The following is a 23,591-nucleotide window of genomic DNA, read 5'->3' on the forward strand; positions in this document are numbered from 1 at the left end:
CCTTCTTTTTCTGGAAGGTTGGTAGTTGCGGATTGCGGGTTTTTGGGCTTGTTTATAAAGTGTGGTTGCTTATTTTGGCTCGTTCCCTATGTTGTTTAAACATGTGAAAATATTTTATGCCAGGGACCCCCCCCCCATATAAGAGTTTGAGTCCAAAATATTCCACATTTCCCTTCTTTTTCCCCCTATTATTTAAAAACAATAAATAGCAGATCTACAAGCTCACAAAGCGTCGCATCGTGACGCGTTGTGAGCTTGTAGATGGGCTATTTTCAAATAGCCGACGCATAGGTTTTAAAGTGCCCGTGTAGCTTCTTTTGGGCTTGTTTGCAGACATGGTTGCTTATATCCCTCGCAGAATCTGGCAACACTGACTTTAAGAATCATAATAGAAGCAGAAAGCCCCGGTGTTGGATGAATGTGGGACATTTACCAGCGACCTGTTAGTATCGATCACAGAGTAAAAAAATAGGTATATCGATACGTTATTATCCATAAAAAGTACTATCTAACTGCATGTGAACATGGCAGGGTTAGCTCCCGGCGACCCACAGCTTGTGTCTATGATCGTGAACCATCTGAAAACACAGGGACTCTTCGATCAGTTCAGGAGGGATTGTCTGGCAGACGTGGATACGAAGGTCAGTTACCAGACCAGTTAACCATAACTAACGTTAGCGAGGGTGTTTCCTTGTACTAACGTGAATATAATTAACACAAGTATATGTAGATATTTCTGCTCAAGCTCAGCCTCTTCTTGGCAACTGTGGCTAGTTAACATGTTTACGATCACATAAACTGTAGCCCTGCCTAGAATGTCTGATATTCCATACATACAATACATTGGATGTTAGCCATAGAATAGGGCTGATATTCCAGATACATTGTATGTATTCTAGCTAGCCGCAAGCAACTCTCTAGATTCTATTTTTAGTATCTGGAATCTAGAGTTGTAATACCAACCTACAGTAGCTGTAGAATACAACTCTCGTAGACGTATTTATGATTCTGACGTTTTCAATCTACGAGAGTTGTAGGGTTCATCCCCCATGGACACAGGGACTTTTAGCACTATACCCCGTAGACACTCCAAACATGTACACATTGAAAATAAAGGTGCTTACCCCCACGCCCCAAATGTTAACTCTCGCTACGGGGTAGTAGTTTAATGTAATAATCCATATCTTTCAATAAAGAAGTGTTTTAATGCCGTCTGTGGCCGAACGCCATTTTTTCACCCTCGTTTACTTCCTGTTTACACTGAGTGTAATTCCGGGTTTCACCAGATGGGGCGCGTCACTACCGCCCATTGGGAACTTCCGACAGAATCGTCCACAGACGGCATTAAAACACTCCTTTATTGAAAAATATGGATTATTACATTAAACTACTACCCCGTAGCGAGAGTTAACAATTTGGTCGTGGGGTTAAGCACCTTTATTTTCAATTTGTACATGTTTGGAGTGTCTACGGGGTATAGTGCTGAAAGTCCCTGTGTCCATGGGGGTGAACCCTACAACTCTCGTAGATTGAAAACGTCAGAATCATAAATACGTCTACGAGAGTTGTATTCTACAGCTAATACCAACCCTTGACAGCCCATACATCCAAACAGAAAAGTCCTATCTGATTGTATTAAACGACGTTAAACTCGCCAACATTGCAGCTGTACGGAAAGCTTGAAATTTCTTCTTTGTATCTGCAAAAATTCACCATAGACATGTTATGAGCCACTTTCTGTGAAGAAATTCCGTGCAGGTGATAATTTTTCTAAGTGTTCGAGTTTGGACGCGCTCGTTTTCAAAAACGCAACGTCCCGCTGCCTCCTGCTTTATGTGCAATTTCGAGACAGGTGGTACGCAGGACCGTTGAGTGATTTCCAACGAGCGCTTCCAAACTCGGAACACACGGAATTTCTTGACTGAAAGCAGCTCATAACATGTCTTCCATGGTGGATTTTTATATAACAAAAACTTTGCAGATAGAGGATAATACAGCTGCAATGTTGGTGAGTTTAACGTCGTTTAATATAATCAGATAGGAATTTTTTGTTTGGATGAATGGGCTGTCAAGGGTTGGTATTGCAACTCTCGATTCCAGATATTAAAAATAGGATCTAAGAGTTGCTTGCGGCTAGCTGTGACTGTCATCCCAGAATATAGTCCGTGTGAATCTCGTGGAAAATGTGAAGTTTTGCTAAATACATATTTTCTGCCAGAAATTACTGTCAAGTGGAAATAATACTAGTTGACAAGTACTGACTCCCAAGTCGCGGCAATTAATAATTGTGCGTACACAACATTCAGAGAATGCTGCTGAGACAAATCCCTCTATGAAGAATGCATCAAGTGTTCTATGGCTGTCTACATGGAAAACATGCAATGTATCAGCTATTCTAGGGCTAATAAAATGCATATTATTAGATCAGAATGTAGTTCCTGCACTATTTGTATTGTTCTTTTCAGTGTTGTCTATTGTAGATTAAACATCCATAGTCCTTTACAGCCTGCTTACTTGAATCTGAAACAAAGAGTGGACAACTTTGTGTCCAACCACCTCTCTAACCACACATGGAGTCCTCATTTGAACAAGAACCAGCTCAGGAACAACATCAGACAACTGGTGCTACAGTAAGTGAGAAGGGAGCATTGACTTCGTTATATACATACATCTCATATTCCGTGCACCTTTGCTCACCTTTGCTACATAAGCCTCATGAAAAAACTTGTTTACATTGTGTTGTGTTGTGTTGCTTTGCATTCCTTTATCTGGTGTACTTCTTACCCTCTCTTTACGGGTTGAATGCACACAGACTAAACCAAGGCTAAAGATGCTGTTCTCTTGTACTTGTCAGGTCTGGAATGCTGGAGCAGGGGGTGGACAGGATAGTAGCCCAGGTGGTAGACCCCAAAATCAATCACATTTTCAGGCCACAAGTGGAGAGGGTGGTCAAGGAATTCCTGTCCCCTGGCAGCTGCAGTGAGGAGCCCCCTCTTCCACTTGCTCCAGCAGAGATGAAACCGGACGGCATCATTCTTGAGCAGGGTACACATATAATACCTACTTAAAAATAAAATATATTTTTGATATACACATCTGTTTACATTCTGTGGTTTGACAAACATCATAATATAATTATGCATACATTTAATCAAACATCACAATTCACCCGCTCCCAGCCTCATCATCCACACCAGCCACCTCCTCGTCCCGCAGCGCCATGTCAATCCTGGACACGATAACCTCTCTCAACCAGGAGGCCAGCTCGAGGGCCATCCCCAGTGGAGACAGAGGCCGGAAGGGTCAGGCTTCAGAAGAGCTCACAGGGCTGTTGGTGGAAGAGGGTGAGCAGGACATGAGTCTCACAGATGTCGATAGCGACGAGAAGCCAGACGAGGCGGAAGAGGCAAATCTTGCATCAGAATTCCAAGTACTGGACGTCAAGGTGGAGGAGGCTCAGGAGCAAATGGTTTCTGCCAAAGAGGGACTGACGGAGGAGGTGCAGGTGGTGAAGGTGGAGGAGGAGACATCAGGAGGTCAGGAGCAGGTGGACGATGCTAAAGACAAGGCTGGCAGCAAGAACACAGGCAAACACACGGAGGACAGACTGGAGGATGAGCCACTGAAACCCTCTTGTCAAATCAAGCAGAAAACCAGAGAGAGGCTGAAGGAAGGTGAGCTATTCTTTCTTTCTTTCGATCAAAACTAAGAAATGTATGTACAGTGTAAATGGAATAAAGAAATGTGTAAAAAGAGCTCAGTCATATTGCAACGTAGAAAAACAATCTTACAAAACCACAAAAAATAATAATTTGCGGTTAGAAATAGTATTTTTCTTTCTTTCCTTTGTCTAAATTGTCGTTGTCTTGTATGTATGTCGTAAACACTTTATTATACCGCAGATATTGACATACCTAATCATTGATTCTTTCTACTATACTTTAGATTGGTGTTCATGTCTCCCCTTTTATCAGAGCTGATTGTCAATGTTATTATTATTATTATTATTAAGCTTTTCTTTTTAAACTTTCTTAATACAAGTTTGTAGTAACAAAGATTGTTATTACAACGGTAATGTTCATGTTGGATTATTCTGTCTTCTCTTAATTAGAATATTCCTTGGAGGACTCCGATCTTGATGGCCTGAGTGACATCACAGTGAGTTCTGTCCACACCAGTGACCTGTCATCATTTGAAGAGGAAAGTGACGAAGATCAGCCCCCATCCGATTCCTCAGAGGATGGAGAGCTTTTGTCAGATGGTCTGTTGATCATACCTCTGTTTATAAGTTTTTAATTATTTCCTAATAACATTTTAGCCAAGACATAAAAACAGCATCCCACCACATTTACCGAAATGAGTGAAAATCCACCTTTGTGTCCTTTCCTAATGTTCTGTCTTGGCTGCTGGATGACAAAGCAGTTAACAAGGTGTTAACTGCGAACACCATACAAATTGAATTTAGCCATATGGGTGTTATTTTATGGGTGTTTCTCTATTCATGTTCTCTGTCTTTGCCCCACATTTAAAGCTGAGGAAGGAGAAAGAAAACAAGGCAGTGCAGACACTGAAGACGACAAGGAAGGCAAGCCTCGTCGAAAAGCATACGTCCACAAGCCCTTCCTCTACTCCCGTTACTATAGTGACTCAGATGATGAGGTCACTGTGGAAGAGCGCCGAAGATCAGCAGTGAGTAATAGTCTTGCTGATCTATTGACTATGTTGTTAATAATCGACAAGTAATTATGAGACTCGCTCTACCTGAATTTCATCCATACATACTATGCTATTGTTTATTTTTCATAGCTTAAAGTTATTGTGGTTTCTGACCATCATTTATCATCTCCTTCTCAATAATTCCCTGCTTCACCATCATATTAACACCGGCGAGCTGCCCAGTACAATTACATTTATTCTTGCTGTTGAACACTAAACAGCTGTTGCGGTTTACTGCTTTGCCCATTGGAACCCTGGTAGTCTAGTCACTATAATTGTGCGAAATCTCCCATCCAGCACAGGGAATTAAACACCTGTTGTGTTTCTATATTAATGTCTGATGAAAACCCTGGATGTGATATTGTTTTCTTGCCGTCTCGCTTCTTCTGCTCCTGTTCTATTAGGCCAAGGACAAAGAAGAGAGACTGCTTAAAAGACAGCAGAACAGGGAGCGTTGGGAAGAGAAACGAAGACAAAAAGCAGCTCTGGCTGAAGAACAAGGTATTGTTTATGACACGTGTCACACCTTTTATCCCTTGCTGCTGATGATCTCATTTCTCTCATACACAGTCTCAAAAACAAGTGTGAGATTGAGTATAATCTTTTAAATAAATATTAGACTGGTATCTAATTGTACAATTCCATTGAAAGATGCAAGAAGACGGCTAAGAGACTCCCCCAGTCTGGAAGGCCCCAGGGCCAAAGAAGCTCGTAAAGAAAGGAAGGTTCTGGAAAAGAAAATGGCTCTCAAGAGGAAGCTTGACTCAAGGTGCATTTACAAAACCTTATACTGAATACAAACAATGGCTGCATGAAGAAAAAAATATATATATTATGATTTATTTTATTATTGCAATTTTGTTAGATACTGTGAATGTGGTTATTATCCCAACATCAATATTTAGATAATTGGCATAAGATACTTAGATATCATATTTGCTCCTCAGGAAAGAAGGCATTGTGTCAAGCAAGAGCAAAGGAGATGCAGGTGGAGAAAGCTCTAAGAAAGGAGTAAGTCAAAGTAACCATGGCTGGATACATTTAGGAGTATTAAAGTAGTATACAATTTGACACTGAGTTGTTATTGTATCGTAATGTATTTTGTGTGTTTTGCCTCTTGTCGCTCCAAAAGGAAGTGAAGCCTTCGTCCTCAAAGGCATCACAAGCTAAGCCGATCAGACGAACATCAGAATCTGTATTATCAGATGAGAGACACAGGAAATCTGGTAGCATCTCTGAGGATTCCAGCGAACCAAAAAAGCTGCCAGACAAAAGCCGTACACATTCCTTCATCCTGGAATTGGAGCAGGGCTCCCAGGAGTCACTGAAACATCGGTCCTTTGGAAAATTTGATCGGCTTCCCCGCAAGGAGCTGCATTCTAAAGAGCGCAAAGAGAGAGAACGCAGCCTGTCCGACGACCGCACTAAGCTTAAACCGAAGATGGAGAAGAGAGTTGAGTCCCAAGCAGATGAGACCCAACAGAAGGAGGGCATCAGTGTTAAAGTGACCTCTGATGAGAAAGGAGAGAAGAGACCCAAGGTCAAAAGTGAAAAGAAAATGCTAGGAACCACTAGGGAAGCGAGAGTCTCTGAAGGTGTGGCCGACGAGGGGGCTTCGAGAGATGCCACTTCCAAGAAGTCAAAGACCCCAGCTGTGGATGCTGCTAAAGCAGAGAAGGATAAGGAGAAAGACAAAGACAAACTTCGGGATAAGGACAAAGAGAAAGTAAAAGAAAAAAATAAAGGAGAGAAGACAGTTCTAGGTAAAAGTGAAGCTAAGCAGGTAATACGACCAGATTCTGCAGGTTCCTCTGAGGACAGGTCAGACATGGAGCCAGGTCCTGACAGCAGTAAGAAAAAAGAAAAGCACCCCAAGGAAGTCGTGAAAAAAGTAAAGGGCCACACTGATGACAAGCAAGTAGAGAAGCCCAAATCAAAATCTGACACCAAAGATGGCGAGAGAGAGAAGACTAAGGCGGAACTAGAAAGCCAGAAATTGAGCAAAGCTATCTCTGAAACCGAGAAAGATCCAAGGAAATCGAAGCCCACAGAAAAGGGAAAGGCTGTGGAAAAATCCAAATTGAAGTCTAAGGAGGAAGTGAAAACTGCCAAGACTGACAAAAAAATCCAGAGTTTGGAGGGCAAAGGTAAAGGAGTTTCAACTGTGGTCAAACATGAACAGCAAACAAAAGAAAAGAAAAAAGAGGCAAGTGCAAAGGAACACAGGAGGACCCCGGAAGACACTCCACAAGATAAATTGGAGAGCAGAAGTGCCAAAAAAAAGTTGGAGAAGAAGGATACAATTTCAGAAAAGAAAGAAGAGAGCTTAGAGGAGAAGAAGGCATACAGAGAAGACAAAACCGACCAGTCTGAAAGGTCTCCGACGCCTTCTGTTTCCTCGCCATGTCCTGAGTCGGAAGAGCCTCCTAAGAAACGAGCTCTTCTCCAAGATACAAGCACAGACTCCGAACCTACTGCTACCACCATTGTTACCTCTGTGTCCGAAGACACTTACGACGCGCTGAGTGACATCACTCCCGAGCCAGACGACGGCGAGGCGGAGCTTCGACTCGGCGAGCTGGAAACGCGTCCCATGCCACCTGAGGCAGATGCTCTGCTGACTCTGGTGGACATATGTACATCAGCAGACGCAAGACTTGTGCATGACGTTTGTCAGGAGGAGGTTGCCGCCCCTGAGGTCGTGGCCCCTGAATTGACACTCATTGATGCTGACATGAAGATGAAAGAGGCAGCTTTGACCCTGCTTTCTATGGACCCCGATAGCACGTTGTCTCCCAGTCTAATCGCAGCAGGCTCCAGAGAAGATGGTGAGGTGAATCCGCCTCCACCAATGGATAGCACCACTACACTTGAAAAGGAAGAGCCGAATGTTACTGAGATTGTTCAAACGGTGGCTGACAACGATCAAAGGACTACTACATTGCCACCAGCTCTATCTCAGGAGGTGGATAAGCCTGTTACTGAAAAAACAGACGGCACAGGTAAATTGAAAAAAGTGAATCTGTTGTAAATATCAGATTCATACTCAAGTGAGTACGGTATGTGTTTGTGTTTTTCATAAGCTAAATATGTTCCCTTTTGTAGATGCCCCTGATGTTGTGGAGAGAGAAACGGACGTGCCACAGGTACAAACATCTGGTTCATTCGCTCCTGAGGTGAGAACTAATTTTTGTGCGTTCAGTTCCAATAGAAAAAAAACTCCTGCACACCGTCTTATGTTTTGGGCCGTTTGGTCTTCTCCTACGCTCCTGTTGCTTTTCGTGCCTTCATTTCTGCCAGATTAAAATTCATATTAAATACATATTTTGATGCCGATGCTCTGATAAGCTTTCAGTGAATATCCCATCTAGGAAATGTTCTGTCAAGTTCAGCAGGACCTTTTTAGATCTAAAAAGCAAGATCCCTCTCCCTTTCATCATTTATCATCTTTCATCTTTAAATCAAACCATTGTTCTTTAACATGTGTAGGATGATAAAACCACCTCAAATGAACAACAGGCTCAGTTAGCTGAAGAAAAAGTTGTTGAAAGTGAAACTGTTCCTGAGGTACAGCCTGTTGAGGAACTAGCTGATGTACAAGGTATTTCACATGTCTGCCTTCATGGCTATTTATTATTATATTTCACTATGACAATTATTGCTCTGTAATCAAATTGGTTGTTATCCAGAAAGGAAATTCAAGTTCATTGTTTTTGAACTGGCTTGCTTGTATAAATACAGAAAAGAATGAAAGTGCTAGTAGTGAAGAATTATTACATTATATTCTGCAATATTTCAGGTGCAGATTGTCTTATATCCGAAAGTGAGGAGACCAAAGATAGAAAAATAGAAGCCATTGTTTCTGATCCACTTCCTGTAGAACAAGCAGCAGACACTTCCTGCAGACATGGTGAGGACTTGTATCTTGTTTCTTCCAAACAATTAGCAGCTTTCCCTTTAGCTTTCCAGTGTCCTCATCTGTTTGTTGTTTGTTTTTTAGATGAAATCCAGTCAAATGTGGCAGCGGTCAAGACAGCTACTAAGGTGAGTTATCATTCATTTATACTGATATAAACAATTTGTGGTCTGAAAAGTTGAAAGTGGAATGCAGACCAATGTTGTGGAGGCACTGACCACGATGAAAGTGCAGTACAATTTTTTCTTTTCCCCGAAGCATTATGGTCATAATTCAGTGAGCAATGTTGAAGTTCAGGGTGGTCTGTTGAATAATACTGTAGGTTGAGCAAATGGAAGATGAGAGCAACCAAGCCAAGATGGTTGCAGAAGATGAGGACAACCAGGCCAAGATTGATGCAGATAATATTAGTAAGTGGTTCATCTACTGTAACTTTACTTCATATTTAGGACTGCACATCTAATGCAGTTACCTATTACAGATTCACAGTTTATACAATCAATAATGGAAACAATGCCATTAAGAAATATTGAAATATTGAATTCTTAACACCTAACATCTATTATTAAAGTAATATATCTTTCTTAAATGCAAAAGTGCAACCAAATGTTTTTGTTCTTAACTCATTCAGTGCCACTGGACGTCTAAGACGTCCGTTGTATCATAAGCCCTGTGCCACTGGACGTCTAATCAAAAAAATGTTCAGAACCCAAGATATGATGATTTGAAAATGTTCTGCTCCATTCACTTCTTGTTTAACTTCTTACTGAAAAAGGCTGTATCTCGGCTCCTAAGCACTTTTTTTTACAATGAATTTTGGCTCTGGCACTCAGAGCCAAACTGCCAGAAATAAGTCAGGCACTGAATGAGTTAAACACCTGAGCTCATACCAATTTACCAAACCTATAAAATACAGTCAACGTTTTCTCTCTTCACTCTCTCCTGTAGATGAGGATCATAATGTAACAAAACTGGAAGAAAATGTTGCACAAGAAAACAGAGACCCACAAAATGTAAGACTTTTCTTTTAGCTGTGTTCAGAAAGTGAATAGAAATTGAAATGTATATAAATTACATTTCTCTCATTTAATGAGGCGCAGTTTACGGAGCTAGTTCAGGCCAGGCAACTCAAGGGATTGGGGCAACCGATCAGGTGACTAGTCACATGCACTTTCCTCCTGATCGGGTGGTTATAGGTACCGCGTTGTTACCTGCTCACTCTGGCTGCCCTGTCTTGCTGAGCTGACGTGTGTCGCTGCTGCTGCTGCTGTTGCTGAGATCCTGCTACCGCTGCTTACCTGCTGCTGCCCATGAAGTCATCCCACCCGCCTCCCCGGCATCCACCTGTAGGCTCTGTTTCTAGATCCCCTTGGGGGTTTAATTCATTCCCTGTAAATGCTAATTGGCATGTAACATTCATTAAAATGTTATCCTTACAGGGAATGAATGGATTCAGAGGCCTGACGCCAAACCATGCTTCCTCTTGTTTTCTATACCATGCTCAAGCTTGCAAATATATATTGCTAATAAATATATATTCTAATCCAATCTAAGAGTTGTCTGACTGAACTTATATTGTCCTTATCTTTCCTCATCGGTCTCATTTTTTGCCCTTTGCCTTTTGCTTTCTCCATTTCTCTCTCAGGTGGAGTGTGATGCTCCTGACAACCCTGTGGAGGTCAGAGAAACACGACGTTCACGACAAACCAAACTAATCAAACAAACCAGTGAGTCTTGTGGGCTCTGGAAATTGATTTCTCGTAACATGTTATTGTTAACACACCCAAAAAAAGGGGGGGGGGAATATCACTTTATTTCCTTTATTTTGGCGCCCCTTCGCAGGGGCATCCTCTCTATTGTAAAACTATGCTATTTGACTTAAATTAGCTTCCCTCATTAACATTATTTGACAACGCTATCCAACAACAAGCAGGAAATCTTAGCATTTCCATAACACGTTGATCATTTTTCGCTTCATATTTTTTCATTACAAGAGCTTTGTTTAACTACAGAATATCTGCTCCGACTTTCTCTCTCTCTGTGTGCTTGTCTATATTCCCAGCTTGACGGAAATATAATGATATTGATTTAAAAAAAGGATAGTGTTAACTGATATAAGCTAATTTACATCAAATACCATACGGTTACAATGGACAGTATGCCCCCATGAAGTGGTATGGCTTCAGCGGTGATGTGTTGCTGGTCTGGTGTATTGCTGATTGTTAAGACTGTATTTTTCAGGTAGTGCCTCGGATTCAGACAGACAAGAAGATGAAAAGGGATCAGGCTTGTCAGAAAAGGTAATTTCTGGGTTCTTGTTGTATGTTAAACTTAAAATGATGTTGATCTTTGGTAGAACCCTGGATTATATCTACCTACCTGGGCATGATATATGGTAGATACAAAGAATCATCTCTCTGTTGCTTCGGTGCTTAATTGTCACACAAATAATTGTGATTAACGATTTAATTGTGTTTTTGACATTGAACATTGGAGCATATGAATGAAAATGACATTTCTGTTTGGCCTTTTAGGCTTCGTAATGTAAAATTGCAATGAAGAAATGACTGATAATAATTATATACGTAAAAAAAAATGGCGGAAATAGCTGATCTACAAGCTTACAGCGTGTCACTTTGCGACACGTTGTAAGCTTGTAGATCAGCTATTTCTGCAGTTTTTGTAAAATTCAACATGGAATTGATTTGATGATTAAGCAAAATAATTGCGATTATGTCAAATAATTGCGATTTTAGACGATTAGTAATATTTGTGACGGGCCTAATTCTTAGTACATAAATGAACCTGAAAATGCAGATTCTGCCAATATATTAAAAAATAAGTCCTGGTACTTAGTTTTGGTTAAGTAAAATGTAAAAATATTTGTGTAATATTACAATAACACTAGTGCCACAAAAATCCATGTGACAATGTCTGCGCAGTAGACCGACTAGGCAGAAAAAAATTATAAATCTTTTTAAATATATAATTGTATAGACGGAATCGGCTTTGTTCACGTTCGTTTATGGGAAGTAATTGCTACTTCCGGTTACATGCTCACAGAGTGCAGAAGCAACAGATTCAGATGATCCACAATATTTGTACTTCATTATGCCCAGGTAGCTACATAACACACACCGTTCTATCAAAGTTCAACCACGCTTTAAATGGCGTGTGATTATATAACCTCAACTCCTTCCACTTCTGTTTTTCAGGAGGGGAGAGCAGAAGGAAGGGTGACACGTAAACGAAAACTACCTTCAACGTCCAAGAACTCTGGTATTGTGGCTGTGTCTCACGTTTGACACTTTTAGTCTCTTTTAACAAAAGTACATTTTTGGTGATACATTCAATCAAAAGTTTACAGGTAATGTTTTGTTAATACTTAGTTTAAGGGAAAGGAATTTGTATGAAAATTGTTTTTTATTTTCTTAAATGGATCAGGGGAGGATGGAGATACAAAGGAGAGCCAAGAGGAACCGTCTGCTGAGGTGAGGGAATTCCATTAAAATAAAAATTATATGTAATTTTAATGTTTTGGTTACATGCTTTTAAAGTTGCATCAATGAGAATTTATGTGGTGATTTTATTAATTCGTGAAAAAAACAGTTAGTATATTCATGACTTTGCCCAACAATAGCAATCCACTGTACTTCTTTGGTTCCACGTGTTGGCTCAGACAACTTTGTTTCCACAGGAAACTGAGCAGGAGAAAGCTGCAGAAGCCAAAACGCCACGCAGAGGACGGTCATCCAAAACCACCACCGATGAAGAGGAACAACTCGGAGGGCGATCATCCAAACCCACCACCGAAGAAGAGGTACAACCTAAAGAGACAGAGATGTCAGAAGAGATGCCCACTCGCAGGGGCAGGCGATCCGGAGCCCAGGCAAAGGATACCACTGACAGTAAGCTGCTTATTCATGATATTGCTCTTAATGTTGTGATTCGATATGACCGAAAAAGAGCCCAAACCTATGACTGACTACTAGTACTACTAATGACAGTGGTGGAAAGTAACTAAGTACATTCACTCAAGTACTGTACTTTACTGGAGTATTTAAAAATGTCAGTACTTTTACTTCTACTCCACTACATGTCAGAGGCAAATTTTGTATATTTTACTCCACTACAATTATTTGAAGACTTAAGTTACTAGTTAGTTTGTAGTTTTTGATTATTATTACAAAACATACATTACCCACTTCAGCCCTACAGTATATACTGTGATGCGACGCATTTTGAGCTTGTAGATCTGCTATTTTCTAAAGATTGTAGACATTTGAGTCATAATGAGTACTTTTACTTTTGTACTTTAAGTATATTTTAATACCAATACTTTTGTACTTTTACTCAATTAAATGTTGAATTCCGGACTTTTACTGGTAACAGAGTATTTCTACATGGCAGTATTGATTCTTTTACTTAAGTAAATCATTTGAGTACTTTTTACACCACTGGGTAATGATGACAATGATGCTAAGAAACAATAAATATAAGTGATTACATCGTCTATAACATCTATACAACAGGCAGTAATGCATTTATCAACATGAGGGCTGATATAACTCATAAACTCACTCTTGAGAACACCGGAGCACACTTGACACACTTGCCAATGCTATTCTCATTCGTAAATTCCAACATAATTCTTATCTGTGTTCTGTCACCTTCTGATGTGAGTGCACAGATTCCACAGCAGGGCGTCAGAGTGGATTTCCGATTTTCAACCAATATATTTAAATATATTAGATATTTAATATATTGCCGCTGAGTCTTAGCTAGCTTATGTTGTCTTATTTAAGAAGTGCTTTCCTCTTTGTGTATCTAGGTGAGCACTACTGTGAACTTGAGCTAATTTAAATTAGTTTAACTAAAAAGTTTGTGTACTTTAATCAAATGAACGTGTGACTTGACCTGGGATTTCCCTACCCCCCCCCCCCCCCTGTACTTAGGTCAGCAGTCTCCTTTGGTGAGCCAGCCCCAGCCAGGAGACGAAGAGGAACAGTCTACTGAAAACAAAACAGATCATGTATGTGTATGCCAGTAAAACCCACAATTAAATTTAAAAAAGTTAATGTCTTTCTTGACATTGACTGATTGACATCTTTATGGACAAAATGCATATGCATATGTATAAACATATTTGTACATATCTGTCTAAAGGACAAAACACAGTAAATTCGAGCGCTTATTTCCACTGTGGTCCTTTGCGATATATGCATTGAATCACCATCACACACTCTCTCACACACACACACACACACACACACACACACACACACACACACACACATATATAGACCACCGTAATAACACCCACATATTGTACATAATTATGTGTGTGAGTCATCCCTGTAAATTGTAAGTGCTAAGGATTTAATGATCTCCCTAGGTCGAGGGGGATGAACAGCCACAGGAGGAGCAGGATACTGCTCAAAAAAAGCCTGGAAGGAGGGGCAGACCCTCCAAGGGAGCTGCAGGAGTAGCAACTGAGGACCCTGGTAGGGCCTATTTATGCTCCCTAACAGTATCCCTTTACTGGTCCATTTGGGTCAATCTTTACACACTTGCTGTATTAGAAATGTTGAACTGATTGAAATCATAGCAATTTTACCTTGCACATAATTAATGTGAGATGACCATAGACTCACTCTGAAGCGTTGTGATGCAATCTATTCCTCGTCTGGGACTTTCCGACAAAAAACGAATTATTAGCCCTTGACCCTTCACATGAAATTTTACTCCCTGTCTTTGTAAAATCATATCACGTTGAAAACCAAAAAAAAGAAAAAATATCTGATCTTTGTTTCTCTTTACAGCCGATACAAAGGACAAAGAGAAGGAGCAGAACGATGAGGAAGAGGATGATGACACCAAGAGCAGAACAACGCGGTCTGCAGCTCGTCTGGAGGCTGAACGGTACTTTTTGTTGTTACTAATCAGCTAGTAATTTTTTTCATTTTGGTAACGCTGTTACAGTTACTGGCATTTCAATGGCGCATTACTCGTTACTTTATGTGAAAATAGCCAACAACAACGTAAGAGGATTAAAGGTTTATTATGATCCGACTTCTACTCTCACACTCTAGTCCCGTTTGTGACCTCCCCCCTCCAACCCACGTAACTAGTTACTTTTATAATGCAGTTACTAGTAATGTAACTAAGTTACTTTTTGAAAGCAGTAACTAATTTAAAGTAGCTTGCCCAACACTGGTCATCACTAGGACAAACATGATGTTACAATGTTATATCCTAATATACATTGCAATATATGTGCCTGACCCTCGGAGCTCCAATGTCAGTTGATCCTGCATGTCATTTTGAACAGATTCCTGTCATTCAATGTTTTGTGTAATTGTTAAATCCTTGTGTCTCCAGACAATCAAAGGTTGTGATTTGAAATGTGAGTGTAGGGCTTTCGCAGGCCCACATTCGCTGGGCAAGACCTCCACAAGCGGACATCAGACAATGCAAGGCAGGGGGCAGTGTACGGTTGACTTGTCTCTAAATGGGCATATTTATTTTCATAATCATCTCCAATAAGAATAGAACTAGGCTACTTGACCATAATACTGTTGATATAACGTAGAGATTTGCCTAAAGACATATTTTAAAATGCAGAGATTAATCACAACTCAGATTTATGCCATGTGCCAGTGATGTGCATTGACGGTCTTTAAACGGACATGGTGATCTTTATAATGTTGACCAATATGAACAAACCTACTTCACAAAACATACTACTTACTTTACTTCACAAGAACAATGTTTGTGCAACTAAGAGATTTGCTGAAAAATATATATTTTACATAGAATATTTACTACAATGTAACTTTGATGAGTTTGCATTTCAATCTGGAGCCTTGGCTTGCACTGGCTGTACTGCATGCCTGTGATTGACTAGGAACTGGAGGTACAAGACACAAGAGCATTGAGAGTGATGATCCCATAACCCATAGCCTCATAGGACACACATCCCATTGTGTGGAGGGATGATTGCTCTGTGGTTATTCATTCAGAAAAATGATATGGTAGTCATATCATTAGAAAAATATTCAGCAGTTGAGGTCCTTGGCATTCTGGTGGTATGCAAAATATTATGCTAATTGGCGTATACTAGTAGTTTGCGAGATTAGCTCTCACAGGACTGAACGCAATATCTAATAGTAGTAGTTGTCTTTGGAAGAGAGTGTGTAAACATGCAGTGGTGCAAGTGTCATCAGTGCATCAGTATGACACCAGTCCAGTCTGCCACAGTAGCTTAAAATCCATAATGGCTGAGATGTGTATACAATTGAAAATGACTGTTTCATTTTTTTTTTTGTCTTTTTTTTTTTATAGAAACAAGCCGAGTAAGCCGTCTACACGAGCCAGTAAACAGGGCAGTAAAGAGGAGAGCACACGGTAAATCTCACTCATCAAATTACGGTATAATTGGTCATAATTGGTACACCTTGAGGCAAGCCCACACTGCACAGATTAGCCCACACTGCACCGATGGGTTTTCTACTTATTTTAATACATCCACGGTTGCCTCCTCATTTGTACAATGACCAAATACAGTTTCCATCTGGAAAATGATGCCGCCCCACGACTCTTCTCCTAATATGCTGATTGGCTTGAACTTGACAGAGTACAGATGACGATGCCCAAGCAAGGATTCGTTTTTTTAATCAGGCTCTGGGCCTCTTCTGATATGTGTCTCATAGGATGAATACAATGAGTTTACAGTTAGCCAGAGTGACAGCTGGCATAAACGAAGAAAAATAAGAAAATGCATGCATCGCTTTCTGGTCTACATGGATTGCTTTCTCTGCATCTGTAGAGCTGATAGTGTATATGAGTTCTTAAGTCATTAGTTGGATTTGTTTTCAAGTGGCCCATCTATAGTAATTATAGTACTTTTTTTTTTTTTTTATAACTTTGTTTTTATTGAGGATACTTCAAAACATTTACATATATCACTTTATAAAATAAAACAATACAGAACATAAAAGACAGACAATTACACGTACTTAAAGACAAACAAAAATAAGTACTTTTACACTTATTGCAATATAGTTTGCACTAAGGTTATTTGTTGCCAAGTTGCTCATAGCTAGTAAAAAGTTGCCTTTTTACTAGCGACGAAGTAACGCCTTCGTCAAACCCACCAATACTTATTCCTTGTTTTCCCTTCACAGTGGAGCAAGAGGGCAAACAGCAGCAGCAAAGGGAGGCCGTAAACGAGAACCCAGCCCCCCTGCGGTACGCACCCGAGGAGGACAGAAGTCAGATGAACCCCCCGCCAAGAGAGCCAATCGTTGATCACCTGAAGTAGAATCCTTTCCCCAGACAGCGATTATTATTTTAAATATATATTTTTTTCACTCCCACAACATAGTGTTGTTACTGCTCTTAAAAGCCTTTTTAATTTCGTATCAAATTCACATTGCAGGAGAACAAAATGATGGCTACTTCCTGTCCAGTTTGAACTCCTGTGTTTTGTTCCAAGTTTGGTTAACGCATTCAGTACGGTAAGGGATCACTGGCTAGCAGCATTGAAAAGCCCTGTGAAGTATTATAATACTTATACCCAATGATTATAGATCCTTAATCTTAAGGATTTGTGGAAGAATCCCACTGATACCTTCTACTGCACTATAGCCATATGGTTTGGATCTGACGGCTTTCTTCCATCACTTGTTCCGTAATGCTTAGTGAGAGCATTTAGGTCCAATCATGGCCTTATGTGTAGTTGGGGTGAATTTAGTAAGGAGGGGGTTAAAAATGAACTGCCGAGTCGACTGCTTCACCTTTTTGTAGGCAAGCTGAAGCTGTTGCACATTGAATTGCTGTTTGAATGCGAGTTGATTTGTTTTGATCTCTAGTGCGATCAGTGATCACTTAGTTTGCACCTCTGCTTTACAGCTCCACATAGATGTACATAGAATCACAGTGAAGCATCAAGCTGTCATTGTGAATATGAATATACATTCTGTGAATGTAAGAAAGTGTTTTCCTCCCAACTATATTTTTTAAGTATTTGGCTTTTATACTTCATTGCTCATAACATGTTTTTTGTTTTTTTACCTTCATTTTTGAATGCTAGAATTGTACTGGACATTGACAGGAAAATGTGAAGTAATTAAAATGTACTTGTTTTTATCTCCTCTAACTGCTACATATTCTTGTTGAAATGTTTCTGAAAACGGCTGGTGTAGAATACAATTTAGTCTAGTTATTTAGATTGGTTTTCTAATGGCGTGCATGTGATCCCTACCTGATTTTGATTTTCTTTTTTATCCATTTAATGTTTCCCAACATACATTTATGTGCTTCTTAATATCTGTGGTCCATATGGTCCATATTTCTATTTTTGTAACAAGGTCACTGAGCTTGTATTGTGCTGTTAGTGTTTGAACTAAATAAATGCCTTGCAGATCAATAGGCCTACTTAATCTGTTTAGTATCCTTCTCTTAATGTTGGTTTAGATCTTGTAGCCTACTGTTTTATTTTAATCTCAGTTTATACGGTTTATTACTGAATCCACTAATAGGGCTCACACAAATTTCAAGCATTTACTTAAAGCAAATGATTTCGTGAGAAGTATGATAGGCCTATGGTTGTAGACTACATATCTGGCCAATGATTTCCAAAACCATGTTGACTTTATTTTACAAGCTTGAAAGTTGTAGGTGGAACAAAAATGTTGATACCGTTGAATAGCGGTCTGGTACTAAATATACAGATTGTCATTCACCCTTATTAAGTGTATATCTCTTAAGTGTTATCTCATACTCATAGTAGGCTATCCCATATTTCTAGATCGCTGAGCTGTCCGTATGTATAAATAGCGGAGACATTAACCAATCACTTTCTAGGGAGAAAAAAGCGAGTACATTCCTTTCGACTAATGGAGGATAAAACTGACAAACTAAAAATGAAATATTCCGCTATCGTTAACACGTTAAGAGTAGCCTACTTAAATCACTGCTCCTGAATCCAAAACCGTGGAGAAACGTTTAGGCTATGAAAGGTTGGAAATTATTTTTTGGAGAGCCTAATAAATGCAGTTTTCCGTCCATTCCTGCGGAATTCTAAATGTGATTCCTTAAGGTGTGCACTGCAGGTAGCCTATTTCTTGGCACTGGAATCCAAGCCCTAAAAATATTAGGCTAACACCTCTTATTTAAAGTTGTGGATCGATCAACTTGCATTTAGCAACGCTTGTTTTCATTATTGATGCCATTGCAATGCAGGAATCTGTTGCTAATGGCTATATTAGTTAAGTTTGTGTTCTGGAGGAGTCCTATCAGTAATATATTAAAATCTAATCTTTAAGTTAAACCTTTAAGCTAAATTAAAAATCATTGTTTTATTTGATGGCCTTCTTGCCTAACCCTAACCCTATGTTTTAACTACAACAATGTATTTGCCTTCAATTTGGGAACGCTTCTGAACTGAGTGTTGAGAGTTGATTTTAAAGACTATAGTACTTAGTAGGCTACTGCTAAGCTATTAGTCCAATAGTCCATGTAAACTGATGTGATCATAGCATATACTGATGTCTTGTGCCAGTATATGTTTTCAGACAGATTAGCAGAATGGGCCTAATTTTATTCCTGGCAATTTAGAGGCAATGTTGATGTTTATGCTGTTTCTAGTTCTGGACAATAAAAGCAGGATGTGTAGACAAGTTTCAGTCTGATCAGACTGGCAGCTGGCAGGAACCCAAAGCAGGTCAAGAGAACCTGTAGCCCAAAATATGCCTATATGGACCCAGTTATTGCCAGTGGTGGAAAGTAACTAAGTACATGTACTCAAGTACTGTACTTAAGTACAATTTTGAGGTATTTTTTACTTTCCAATTTCAAATACTTTGGCAAATATTGTACTTTTACTCCACTGCAATTATTTGAAAACTTTAGTTACTTTGTAGATTTTGATTATTATAAAAAAACATACATTAACCACTTCAACCCTATATACATTTCGGCCATTTGAAAATGCGACGCATTGTGAGCTTATAGATCTGCTATTTTCAAAAGATTTGTATACATTTGAAAATATGAAATGGGACATTCTGCATAATGAGTACTTTTACTTTTGGTACTTTAAGTACATTTTAATGCCAATACTTTTGTACTTTTACTCAAGTAATTTTTTAATTCCGGACTTTTACATGTAACAGAGTATTTCTACATTGCATTGATACATAAGTAAAACAAATTGAGTACTTTTTCCACCACTGGTGGTTTAACACAACTGTCAAACACAATAGGACCATTTGGATCTGAACAGAGGAGGTAAAGTGAACAGCCCTCTGTATTGGGAGCGGTCTTTCCTCTGTACTGGGGATTTGGCCAAGGCGACTGGCAGCGAATATAATGGCAGCCCATTCAGCCGCTCTCCTCTCATAAGACATAAAAGTTAACAGGTGTTTAACGTCAGAAGTGTTTCATATGAGAGTCACAGAAATAGAGACGGGCAGCATAGGGAGGGGTGGTGGTGGCTATACAGATTTCTTTCTCCATATTTTTGGGGAGTATTGAAATAATTCCCTTTGGCTATATTATGGTAAGAGTTGAAGCCTCCTGACTGCGGATTGACACATGCACGCCAATGTGCAGACCGCTCCATGAGAAAAATATAGGGTACATTTTTGTCCACTGACCAGCTTTTTTAGGTCAAACTAAGTGGTTGCTTATAAGCCAGGTCGTAATAAATGATGAATTTCATTTTTATTTGATAAAAATGCAAGTTAGCCCATGCTTTTGTAATTGATTATTTTTGGACTATCCCTAAGCTTTGTTTTTGACAACCATTTCATGAAGGTAGCCTAGTCTACATTTTCAGACTATTTTTCCTATTATAACACTGAATCTGAGTCTTGTCAGAGCTATGATTTTTAGCGGTGCCAGCCACTCTACATTTGACCGTGTGTGTTTGTCCGTACGTCCGAGCACGGCATAAACAGCTGCAGCTGATTACAATACACATATGCAACCAATTACACTAATTAAACAAAAACAGGAGATATGCACACACAGGTCGACACAGCACATGTGCGTGCCTAGCAGGAACATCAGGACAGAACATCAGGACAGTAGTTACATCAGGACAGTGGGAACATCAGGACAGAACATCAGGACAGTAGTTACATCAGGACAGTGGGAACATCAGGACAGAATATCAGGACAGTGGGAACATCAGGACAGTAGGAACATCACAACAGTAGGAACATCAGGACAGAAAATCAGGACAACAGGAACATCAGGAACGAACATCAGGACAGCAGGAACATCAGGACAGAACATCAACACAGTAGGAACATAGTAGAAGATAGTAGGGACATCAGGACAAAACATCAGGACAGCAAGAACATCAGGACGGAACATCAGGACAGAACAGCAGGAACATCAGGACAGAACATCAGGACAGCAGGAACATCAGGACAGAACACAAGAATACCAGCATCCACACATCAAATAGAGTAGTACCGTCTGAATACTAACGCACACACAACAAATAGAGTAGTACCGCCTGAATACCAGCAGACACACACAAACACACACACACACACACACACACACACACACACACACACACACACACACACACACACACACACACAGTAAAAACAGAGTAGGCACAGCTTATTCACCCTGGGTGTGATTTTTACTGACAGGCTCAGCTTGCAAGCTCTGTCCATAAATTAGGCCTATTATCTCCTATCTTAGCAGATAGCCTGGAGCACGCCTTCGCATAGTTTAATGAGGATTATGAAAAACATTGCCTACTTACCCTGAATGTTTCAATGACAAGATTGTGTTCCAACAGTGTTGTTGCACATGTTCATCAACACCGAAGACATTGGAAATGTGCTTATTAGGCTATTAATAAAGTTGACTTTTGACTAGCTATAGGCACTTCTAAATCCTAAGTGTTAATTTAACTCTGTTTCTGGGAGTAGGCTACCCTACACTCCATTTGTTAAATGAACACTCAGGACTTTGCAGTGTAGTAGTCTGTAGTGAAGGACATATTTATTTAGTCGTGACTCGTGAGAACATGAGACAGTCAACGCCAGACAACCGCACTTCAATAGTGAGAAAAGCCTTTTAAGATGTGCTTGAGCTACACTTATTGGCTGTTGTGTGCGTGCCAAAGGCAGATGAAAGCTCATTTGTCAGCACAGCAGTCCCGAAAATCAACTATTTATCTTGTCTACACTATCTACAGTGGACTAGCCGCCCTGCTAAAGTGCTTCTGTGGTTCTGCTTCTGTGGACCCAGAAATGTTGCCAGTAGAGCTTCCAAGAAGAGGAGGCAGGAGGGCCCTCCTTGCAGCGACCGCTCTCCCCTTGTCTCTTGGCTCCATTTACAAGTATTAAGTGTGTTGTCCCAAGGGTGCTTCCATTTAGTGGTCCATCGCATGCAAGGATAATTTTTCTTTGGGAAAGGGGGAAAAAAAGATTCGGACGGTTCAATCGTTACTTAGGCGACTAAAAGCATACTTAAAGCTGGCAGGATACCCCCCTATCCCACTCCACTTTTCAATGCTGAGGTTGATTAAGGCTGCTATCACAGTGGAGTAGATATGTGGCGAGAAATGCATAGGACGCTTTGGGAGCATTTATTGCAAATGACTCTTGGCAGTAGTGCCCTCTCGTGTATTGCTCCATCTGAACACAATTTGGCAGCGAATCTCGTGTAAGAGGGGGAGAATGGCGTGCAGTGAGCCTCCTTCCTCATACCAGCACGCAAAGGTTCAAGACCTGTCATAAACACACCCTGGTCAGGAGGGGAAACAGAGATGTTACCATGGTGCTGTTACCAAGCACGATTTCTGCTTAAAACGCAAGATTAAAGTTATAATTTGGGAAAATGGAATGGGTGAGGGCAGATAGGCCGCATATTCCAGCGTTGTCTGAGTAATGCCGTTAGCCTTTTTTGTGTGATGGAAGATTTTCATCCTTGCATCACATATCTGACACACTAAAGGTAGTGTAAGTGATATTTTTATGGTTAAAACAAAAGTTTTTTTGTTAAACAAAATATTTTCATTCTGATATATCATAATTAAGTAGCCTAATGTTCAGTAGCCAGGGTCCCCCTGTCTGTCGAGCTTGTTAATAAACAGAAAATATCTTTTCAGGTCAGTTGCCAATTTCATCAAATAAGATTGGATACATGTAATACAAGGACATACTGTAGACACGGTGTGGTGGTTGAGTAGCCACCCCGTGTAGAATAAAGGAATAAACACACTCAACAGCAGGGCCACTGTCATCTATATAGGCCTATATAAGACCAGTGATGTATACATATACATGTCATGTATATGTATACATCACCCATTCTTGAGAATTGGGACAAAACATATTTTAAAATATCAAAGTGTTGACTATTAAAGTAAACCATGTAATGGGCCAACCTCCCACAGTTTTTATTTTATTTTTTATGTTAACTCCATAAGATGGCATATCAGAGTTGACATCTGACCGAGTCTGACGGAGTTGACAAAATGCTATGTATTTTTTCATTCCACAGCACAGTCTTAGTGAGTAGCCAATTAAGTTGCTCAGAGTTCTACTAATGCTAATAGAATTACACATTTTTTATTTAGTTTGGATTTAGAGGGACTGACGGAGTTGACATGTTATGGTTGGGACACACCAGATAGTAATATTATTTTGTGCATTTATCAAAAACATTTAACTTCCGTAACATTCCCGCCTTTTTTTAAACCAGGAAGTGAGACAGGGAACCTATAGCTAAACCTGTTTATGACTGATTAAATTATGTTTTTGTAGAAATCTGACTGAGTTGACAACTATCTTGGACAAAAAGTTGATATTGATAGTACGTTCTTACACCTATGTACCTAATACACGGTGTCATACGTGGTTATTTTTTTTATGCTTTTAACAATTATTTTTTTGAAATGTTTGAAGTTGTGAATCCTTGTCTT

The 23,591-nt window shown here is 39.9% G+C and overlaps 1 protein-coding gene across 6 annotated transcripts; it reads left to right on the top strand.

The window, feature by feature from the left end:
- The first annotated feature begins 397 nt into the window (after positions 1-397).
- bod1l1 (biorientation of chromosomes in cell division 1-like 1) lies at positions 398-18,075 on the top strand. Of its 6 annotated transcripts, none has more exons than XM_080416861.1 (26): positions 398-641; positions 2,506-2,630; positions 2,855-3,045; positions 3,180-3,674; positions 4,112-4,261; positions 4,532-4,689; positions 5,121-5,217; positions 5,368-5,485; positions 5,664-5,727; positions 5,849-7,718; positions 7,822-7,892; positions 8,206-8,317; positions 8,516-8,626; positions 8,717-8,760; positions 8,955-9,042; positions 9,581-9,645; positions 10,278-10,359; positions 10,874-10,932; positions 11,848-11,911; positions 12,077-12,123; positions 12,312-12,540; positions 13,588-13,664; positions 14,028-14,136; positions 14,455-14,554; positions 15,977-16,039; positions 16,819-18,075. In XM_080416861.1, the coding sequence occupies exons 1-26, from the start codon at positions 525-527 to the stop codon at positions 16,940-16,942; spliced, it is 4,830 nt and encodes a 1,609-aa protein (XP_080272987.1). In that variant the 5' UTR covers positions 398-524; the 3' UTR covers positions 16,943-18,075. The 6 variants fall into 6 exon arrangements, with proteins under 6 accessions (XP_080272987.1, XP_080272989.1, XP_080272988.1 ...); XM_080416863.1 differs by having other exon boundaries at positions 12,330-12,540; XM_080416862.1 differs by having other exon boundaries at positions 8,522-8,626.
- The last annotated feature ends 5,516 nt before the right edge of the window (positions 18,076-23,591 follow it).

This window comes from Gymnoscopelus braueri (assembly GCF_963280865.1).
Source record: "Gymnoscopelus braueri genome assembly, chromosome: 20".
Classification (NCBI taxonomy): Eukaryota; Metazoa; Chordata; class Actinopteri; order Myctophiformes; family Myctophidae; genus Gymnoscopelus; species Gymnoscopelus braueri.

Excerpts from the sequence above, each read along its gene's own strand:
- bod1l1 (XM_080416861.1), top strand. The coding sequence starts at position 525 with ATGGCAGGGTTAGCTCCCGGCGACCCACAGCTTGTGTCTATGATCGTG. Across the intron at positions 11,912-12,076 it reads TTCAACGTCCAAGAACTCTG|GGGAGGATGGAGATACAAAG; the intron begins GTATTGTGGCTG and ends TAAATGGATCAG. Across the intron at positions 14,555-15,976 it reads GCTCGTCTGGAGGCTGAACG|AAACAAGCCGAGTAAGCCGT; the intron begins GTACTTTTTGTT and ends TTTTTTTTATAG.